A 9358-nucleotide genomic window follows, 5' to 3' on the forward strand; every position below is an offset into this window, starting at 1 on the left:
GAGATGAGGAGAGTATGACTTTGTGATAACCTGGTGATAAGAAACCTTGTCTGCTTGTGCTACTATCTTTGAAACCACATGGTTAGCTTTGCCCAGCTCAGAGCCAAACTGTGAGCCAGTGACATGTGAGGCAGGAAGTGATAAAATGCCTGTTTGTGGTAAAGTAACAATATCCTATTCATTGTACACCAAAAGGGCTGTTGGAAAAAAAAGTTGTCTTAGTATCTTGTACAACCTTCACATCTCCTAGTACCATGAAAAATGACATAAACATATGTAATACTGCATGTATCAGTGGGTTAGACTCACTCTGAAAGTCCAATAATGTACTAATTACTTTACTGATCAAAAACAGTGGTTTCTTGTAGATGGAACTGAAACTAGTTATGCATCTTAAATGCTTTAACTTGTTTCAAGAATAGGCCCAAGTGTGGGGAATGCAGTACATTGGCACATGATAAGAAGTACTGATGAGGATGAGTATCACGGTTTTTAGTGCTTGCACAGATTGCCTCCTTGTAGTCCAGACTGTCCCTGTACAGACATCCGCGTAGACCGCCACAAACATGGGTGGCTGAGGAAATGTACTGTGCAAAAGTAAAGTGAGAATAATTCCAAACAGAATTGTATGAATTTCACTTCTTACAGAGCCTGTTCTGTATGTAGATCAGATGCTTCCCCCTATGGTATTGCATGATGGATAATAATCAAACATCTAAAGTCCTTAAAACTTGGCCACAGATGCGGCAAGCATGAATAGGGCTCTATTCACTTCATGCTTCTTGGGCCAATCGGAAGGCTGTTGGATATCACAAAAGTGTATGCATTTAAGAAGCATTCAGGAGTGCTTGAAAACTAAGGACAGTCTCTACAACTTGTTTTTCTGAGGTTTCATTTTGTGTGTCATTGATACCTGATAGTGTTTTGCATTGACCAGATATTGTGTTGGGTCTAATTTATTTATACATGTATTACAAAACGTGGCTAAGGTTCTCTGCCCTGCTTAGCTCAGTAGATTGAGTAAAGGCAGTGATTTTATTCCAAATGGTGCAATTCTAATACTGAAAACGCCCGGATGATGTATTAAGCTTGTGTGAATAAAAGCTTCCACCAAATGTCACATGTTATGTTAAATAAGGTGATAAAGATGCCAACCCAGGTCTGTTCAGCGCCTAAGCTGAATTGCCTGCCGTCAGCAGCAGTGTTTTATCTCTCTCTGCCCTGCCTCTTGGTTTCCCATAGTTAAGCCTGTTTTTAAAAGCAGTAAGCAAAATGTTTTTCCTCTGCAACATATTATCCACAGATTTCTCAGGAGGACAGCAAAGAAAAAGCTGCAGCTGCTGTATCTCTAGCCCAGTATCTTTTAATAAGCTGCTTATTTTCCTCCCACCTTCATATCGCCGTTCTCTCCTCTGTTTCTGTCTTTCCAAGTCTTTCCTTCTTTCCCCTAAACCAGTTTGTCCCTTCCTTCTGTGTTTCTCACGAAGCCCCCCCCCAACACACACACACACTAACTCTCTTGTTTTTGTCTTTCTTTCTCCATGTCCTTTTCCTAAGTTGTAAACCCTTTCTTGTTTCTACATCTTTCATATCTTTTCACTCTTCTTCCTTCCCTCCTTTCCTCTGATTTCTCCTGTTTTTCTCCTACAGTATTTCTTCTTCCCTCCTTCTTCCTGTCAAATGCCTCTGCTTTTACATACAAATTTTGCTTATGCTCTCAGCTTGTCCATAATAAAAGCTCAGTAAAACGTGACTGAGTCTGATCTCAATACAGTAAAATGCCTGAGTGCACTTTGAACCCACTTGCTCATAGTGTTTTGTGCAGGTGTGAGAGTGTGTTCACTTTACTGGCTCGTAGTTGGAATTGATTTTTCACCAAGATGTGATGCATTTACTTTTCTTACTAAAGTAAATGGTCCTTTGTCTCTCCCTCTCCCTCCCCCTCCCTCTTTCCCCTTGTCTGTCTCCTGGTTCATGCACAGGTCTACAGTTTATATTTTAAATACTGTAGTGAAACCTGTCTTCTATGAAATATGTTTATATTTATCTCATTTGGAAAGGCTAGTAAGTTTTAGAGGAAACAGTAACGCTATTTGCATGATAATGATTCCAGGCACCATGGTTCAAATAATGACACCCAACACTTGTATAACTACAATATAATGTAGTTCAGTACAACACCACCTTTAACTTTGACCTCAATAATAAACATATAATTGAATTTATACATTTATGACAATTTCACCAAAAACTGAAGCATTTTGAGCTTCATAAACACAGATGTTAAGACAGAGATGTTGCATTGAAATGCATACAATTGTACAGGTGCTACTTTTAAATTGGCTGGGCAGTGTAGGTCCTCAAAAAGTGGAAAATAGATATAACAAACTTCTCATCAATACAAATGTCAGATGATACTATAGCAAAACCAATGAATATTTTAAAATGTAGTCTATATTACAATTGGAAGAATGTATTAGAATTAGAAAAATATATCACAAATACATCACAAAATCCACTCTACAGACATCGTATCAATAGTAGTAAACAATCCTAGGTGCCATCACTTGATGGCACCAGTTGATTATAACATCACATGTAGAGGCAAATCTTCATTCAGGCCTTGAGGCTTTAACAGTTGTAAATTATACTGTAGATCCAAAACCATTCCCTTCTTTTTAAGAGAAGATCAAGAATAATGTGGCAGTTTCTTTTAAAGTGTATTAAGCATAAACATTTAAATCAAATTAATATTTGGTGTGACCATCCTTTGCCTTTAAAAGCGCACTTATTCTCCTGTTCTTATGCAGTTTTTCAAGGTACATGGCAAGTAGTTGTTCCAAGCATTCTTGGAGAGTCTACCACAATTCTTTTGTGGATTCAGGCTGCCTCGCTGTCTTCTCTCTCTTCATGTAATCCCAGATGATTCAGTGATCCAGATGACTTGATTTTGAGATCAGGCCTCTGTGGAGGCCACACTGTATTCCCCTGTCCATCATTTTAACATTAGGACAGAGTTCGGCACACACTAAATGAAGTGGTGTTCTTGGTAGGAAGTACCTCCTCCCTTCTGGTAACACCGCTGTTTTGCTTTGGCCCACTTTGTAAACTAACTGTAACTGATGTGTGCCCAGAACACCAGGCTGTTGTGTCTCTGAGAGATGATTATAACATGAAATCAGCATGTTGTCTTGTGCTCTCACAAAGTTTCCCCCTCCCCCCCCAAAGTTTACCTCATTATCAACCTCTGTAACTCTGGTTTTTAATGAGGATATCTTTCTGGTGTTTGCTTAAACCTAATAAAGAACATTACACCCTACACACACTCTCATACACACACAGTCACAGTGGGTTTTTGCAAAGTGCTGACAAAGAAATCACTTTAATTCTGCATCTCAGCATCCCAACGGAAAAGAACACAGGAATAACAACCAGCCACGCACATACACTCTGACACACACACACACACACACAGTCTCATACACAGGACAGCAAACACACTCATATAAAACCAGATACACATACATTATAGAACACACATCTGGGTTCTGGTTAAAAGACACATTTCTTACATGCAAATCATACACAGGCACAAACACAAGTGCATGGTTTCTAATACACAGTAACGCTCATGCCGCATGCGCGGTCTTCCAAAAATCATACACACCCCATCACAGAAAGGTACACACAATGCAGCCGAGTTACAGTAGAGGGACTGAGACTAAAAATCACTGCTCATTACTTGGTCTGAACTGTTGCCAGGCTGCCAGGCTCCCCTGAGGTTGCCGTAATTGACTTGTCCAATCCCTTCTTTCAACACGTTATTCTTTCTCCACTTCTTCTGTCCTATGTTTGCCAGAGGGTCCGAGCTGCCGCACAAAAGATATTGGCCACAATGTCAAAACTCTGGAGTAGACAAAAGTGCGCCTCTGTAATGAATACTGCCACACTGCCTGTGTCTGCTCAGGTTTTAATATCCCAAATGTCCACTTCCACTGCTCACAATAATGAATATTTAATACACTTGTCATTGTTCAAAACCCTCCGTTCCCTATACAGATTCAGAGGTCTGGCTTGATTCATCATGTGTGTTAAACATCTTTTCTCCTTTCCATTACAATGAAGCTCCCTGGAGGGTGCAGCAATTGACTATAAGACCTTATTTGAAAATGGTTTTCTTTCTTTTTTTTTTACCTTGACTATTCCACCTGTTGCTGTAGCCAAATCGGAGGAGTTAGTGAGTTGGATTATTTTACCCTGAACTGATTGGTGACTGTGATTGGCCTTCTGCATACCACCATTTTAAGGTAATGCTAAAACCTTCTTTATTACATGAGCTGTTCCTCCACCTCCTATACAAGAGTTGGATCAGCATTGGTGAGATTTGGAAGGTGTGCATGCTGGGTTCTCAGTGAGCTGCTGCAACTTATGAATTCCTGTACACCCTGTTCTGTTTAGGTTTATAGATCTGATATACCAAACTGATGCAAAATACATAAATTCTCAGAACCTACTGTAAGTTGAATCAATTAAAATTGATGGCTGTAGCGTAAACCCTTTATTAAATTATCTGGGAAACACTTGTGTTTCTCGTTTGAGGACCAGTGATGATATGTTGAGTGTGAATGGTCTTTCTTGGATTATAAATTCTGGGTCTAATCACTTGTTTTTTTTTTCTGGAAATTTTAAGCACACCCCACACTGTTCTTCAGTACTTAGACTTTACTTCATAGTCTTGAACCATAGCTCAGCTTGTCAAGTGACCATGAACACCAGCTGGGAAGGGATTACAGTTGTCAACCGTGAACTACTGCACAGCTTAAAAAGATCAGAGTCCAGAGACCATCTCTGAACAGAGGCAGCTGGAAAGATCATTAGTTTTGCAGTAACCTAAGAATTGGATAAATAGAAATGTTGACATGATGATAGCACTGAAAGGAAAACTGGATTACTAAAGTTACATTTACATGGACGTGTATGGAGTTCAATGACAATCCAGCCAGTAGTTGTTCTACATTCTATTAATGTCAAGCTCATAGAGGGATAATTAAGTCTGAACCAAAATGGAGGAGTGACTGACATTGCCATTCATAGTGGCAAAGCTAAATAGACAGTCATGGACAAAGATATCAGCACCTGCATTTCTGTCAGATAATGCCCCACTTCCCTCAGAACATTGTCCAGGATTTCCCACTACTGTGCTTCTCAAATCCTCAGACAATTTTTTGCTCTTCTTTCTTTTCTCCGAGCTCAGTGTGGTCCACATGACACAAAGGTTGAGTCAACTTTTCTCCATTTTAACTGGTTGCAAGTGTGATTTCTGTATGGCCAGTAGGTGTTGGTTGCTACAGGTGAAGTTTCCTTACAAATTAAAGAAGCACCACAGGCTTGGAATGCAACTATTTCTGATGATTTTGAAACGGTGTCAATTCTGTCCAGTCCATGTTTGGAGTTCTGTGCGGAATGGATCAGATTTGGCGTTTTTGTGTTGCTCCAATGTAAACAAAAGAAATAAACATGAGAATACCAAAGACTTAGTGATTGCAACAATTCTCTGAGAGAAGTGGTGTGTTATCTGAGAGAAATGCAGCGGGGTCAGTATTTTTGTCCATGACTGTCCATTCAGAATTAGTGTCTCCTTTCACTGCAAACCTCAACAGGGAACTGATACACACACTGTCAGCACAATCAAGCTTAAAGCTTAATACGGTTAAACCCCTCAGTGTGGTTCTTGCATCCAAATCTTGACACACAAAATCCAATTTGCATTGAGTACATTATTAGACGTCAGTAGTGTAAACTAATAGCATTAGGATTTACTGAGACTTTTTTACTGAGAGTATATACAACATCAGGAACAGGCAGATGAATCCAGATGGAAGCTGTTGCGTTCTTATTAAGCCTTATAACATACTTGTAGACAAAGTGTAGCAGACTGATTAGACAAGGATTTTTAAGCCTCTAGATCAGTGCTTTTCAACCATTTTTTAATAATATACCCAACATCACTGTCAAATGAATTGCTGATAAACATTGCAGCCCAGTATAGTGTACTGTATATCCTCTAATCTTCCCAGTGCACGTACCATAGACCACGGTGTGTTATTTCACAAAGTTGGGATTCAGCTGATAGACTGACAGTTCAAATGGAAATGTGTGATAACTGAGTTGTTCAGGGCCTTCTAGTTCTTCTTCACAAGGTGGCCATGAGCGGTAAGGATAACAGGAAACAGACTTGCTTCCTTTGGGAACCGATGAGAGAAACTGCAACAACAGGGTGTATGTATATGCTGTTTTTCAGTCTTCCCCAGAGGACACATGTACACTTTGTATTGTGTCCTATCTGTTCGCAATTTAGGCCTACATCCTGTTTTCTGTCTTTGCTGAAATTGGATCGTGAGATTTGTGTAACTTTGCTGCAAGCCAGTAATAGCAAGCTGAGTAGTCCTGGAAACTGAGATGATCTTTTTTCTTACAGGAAGGAGAAGAGACAGGGTTTACATCCAAATAGGTGTGTTTATAGTTGTTTTTACATCTTTAATGGGAGTTAGATGATTGCAACAGGGCCAGGCTTTGGGACTTTATTTTACAGTGCGATAACTCTTCGCTTTGTAATAAACATAATTCTGGGTCAGTGTTTTACCCACAGGAAACAGAAGAGACAAATGCCTTACATTCAGTGGCATTATTAAAGGTGTTTGTTTTATCAGCATTAGTTTGCATCTTAAACAAGCTACAGTTGACAGTGTACAGTAGGCATTTACTCGTTGAAATCATTAAAGTAGGATGCTTTCAGAACGCATGTCACAAAATGCATATGTTGTTGTGCATCTCAGCTCTGCAAGCTGCAGCTCAAATGGCTTTCCCAAAATAGTCTTGTACTATAGTCCTCAGGAGCTGCCCTTTGATTGAATCATGCAAATGAGCTAAAACATCACAGCTATAATTGGGTTGTATAGTGTAATTGATCTTTAAAGACGAAGCCTTTATGAAAGTTTTAATTTTCTCTGAGATTAAATCTTTGGGATGTAAATGTCACGTGTGCTACCCTTTAGCTTGATGCTGAATGCTATTTGTTTTCATTAAGAATGGTTTGTAAAGTTGCCCTTTTTCTTGATTTACTGTCACGTACCATAGCTCCATTACTCTTTTTTTCTTCTTCAGTGTATGGCCATCGTTATAGATGAAGCCTTTGTGAATGCACAATTCTCCGTTTATTTCCAGGAACACCAGGAGAACTATACTGGGAAATGTTAATCCTTTATTTCATGTTTCAAAAATGTCTTAACTGAGATATGGATTGTTTAAAAACCGTTCATCAGCCTGATGTTATAATAAAAGTCATCATAGCAAGAAAATCACATATTTCCATCTCTTTTTGACCAAAAATTATTTATGACGGCATGTTAATAATCAAACTTTACTATTACTTGGCAGATAGCTACAGCACTACTCGTGCTACAGTGCATGTCATATTTGGTGAGATGTTAATTTAAAGCAGCATTATCTGCTTTGCTTTTTTACCTGCAGTAACTTGCACCTTTCTACAGTCCATGCATAGCGGTAAAACTGCGTGACAGCCAAGCACTTTACACACTGTCTGTGTTTCTGTCCCACTCCAATGGCTTTCACTCCAGACTCCACTCTCCCTCTGAGTTCTGCTTCTTAATCTCTAATGATGATTAATGTGGGCTGTGTGCGTATTGGCAGCACTGTGTTATTGGCATACTGACAAGGTTGTTAAGATGGATAACTATGCAACAGTGCGCATGTATGTGTGAGCACCAGCAGCAAAGCGCAGCCCCCTTTCCCTCTTCCCCCTTCTTGTTGCAGCTTAGCTGTGAAATCATTGATTTGTGTCTCTGGCCAATGGAGAAAATGGATTTGTGGAAAAACAACACCCAAACTTAGTCTCTGATTTTCTGTGTTTGTTGAGTGTGTTTAAAGTGTGCAGGAAGCAATGCAAACCCACCAGCAGTTACAATTTACTCACATCATCATGCAAAGGCACGTTCTCTTTTTACAAGTGTGTTCTACTTTTGTGTATGTGTATGTGCAGGAAATGGTACGTCGCGGGGAGATCTTGGATGACAGCATGGAGGATGAGTTCTACCTTCGTCGCCTGGATGCCGGATTGTTTGTCCTTCAGTTGATCTGCTACATTATGGTGGAGATCAGCAACTCAGGGATACCACAGGTACAAACAAGCACACACACATTGATTCTGGCTTGCCAAATGAGTTCTCTCTCAGATTAATTATTGTTAGGACATCTGATCATACAAGCTATAAAACCAGACAAGAGGCAGATGGTTTTTATTGGTGCTGTAGCCAAGTGGCTCAGTCACTTCACTACTAATCTGGGTGCTGCTTTTGGCATTTCAGGTTTGGACATAAAAGCTCTTTGTACCTGCAGCTTAAGTAGCTGCGGTCTAACTCACTTTATGCTCTTTTGGATCATAATCATAAATTAATGGGTCTTTTAAATTCCTTCATAGATGTTTAATATTCAGCTGAATATTCATCATGCCTCACAGCAGATACTGATGGCCACTGAAATTTAAATTCCCCTTACATACTGTAACTATAATGTGGCCATGGTGCAGATGTTTTCATTTATCAAACAGTTTTTGGACATATTTGTGAAAACGGCCTGTAAGGTTCAGTTCTCTGAATGATTGTTTCCCATAGCAGTGGCTGACTGACGTCTCAGAGCTGGTGTTTCCTGGAGATGCATTTTTAATTTCTGGGATGTGCTACTGAGTGGGAAGCATCACCTCCTTGTGTAGCCTACAAACATTGATACTAGACTTTGTTGTTTAATTCTTAAGCATTCACATTGTTATTTATGCACCATTAGCAATTTAAGACAGATTCCATTTACAACATTCAGGAGGACCCATTATGCTGTTAGGTTTGTATTTCATACTGAAAGTGGAAGCTAGCAAGTTAAGCTACATAACTTTTACTTAGAAAGTGAAGATAGTTAGCTTAGCTTGCTAATGCTAGCACTGATTTCTCTAGACATTACCTTTCATTCATGCAACTTCAACACCTGTTGAGTCATTGTTGGCAACTGTTGGCATGTGTTTGCCCCACGTTATAAAAAGTAGGGGGTCTAGCTAGCATTAGCTGTCTCTTCATCTATAGTGCTCACTAAAGTGGACAGCTATGTAAAAGCTGTGTTCTTATATGTGCATGGGTTCAGATTGTGTAGTTGCATATCACTCACTAGTGTGTCATCCCATACACTGCCACCCACTGGTCATCTGTTGTTTAGTGCAGCAATAATTTCTCAAAACCAAGATGGCCAACAGAAAGCCAGGAAGGCTGAGTAGCTTGCAAGTCTTCCTATAGGT

At 39.6% G+C, this 9358-nt stretch overlaps 1 protein-coding gene across 1 annotated transcript in view; it reads left to right on the forward strand.

Moving 5' to 3' along the window:
* ctnnbl1 (catenin, beta like 1) overlaps positions 1-9358 on the forward strand; it is a 49661-nt gene that overhangs the window by 35550 nt on the left and 4753 nt on the right. Inside the window, exon 14 of the mRNA XM_020612621.1 lies at positions 8060-8197. Coding sequence (XP_020468277.1) covers positions 8060-8197 — 138 coding nt within the window. The remainder of the gene's footprint in view (positions 1-8059; positions 8198-9358) is intronic.

The sequence above is a fragment of the Monopterus albus genome, unplaced genomic scaffold (assembly GCF_001952655.1).
Source record: "Monopterus albus unplaced genomic scaffold, M_albus_1.0 scaffold126.1, whole genome shotgun sequence".
Classification (NCBI taxonomy): domain Eukaryota; kingdom Metazoa; phylum Chordata; class Actinopteri; order Synbranchiformes; family Synbranchidae; genus Monopterus; species Monopterus albus.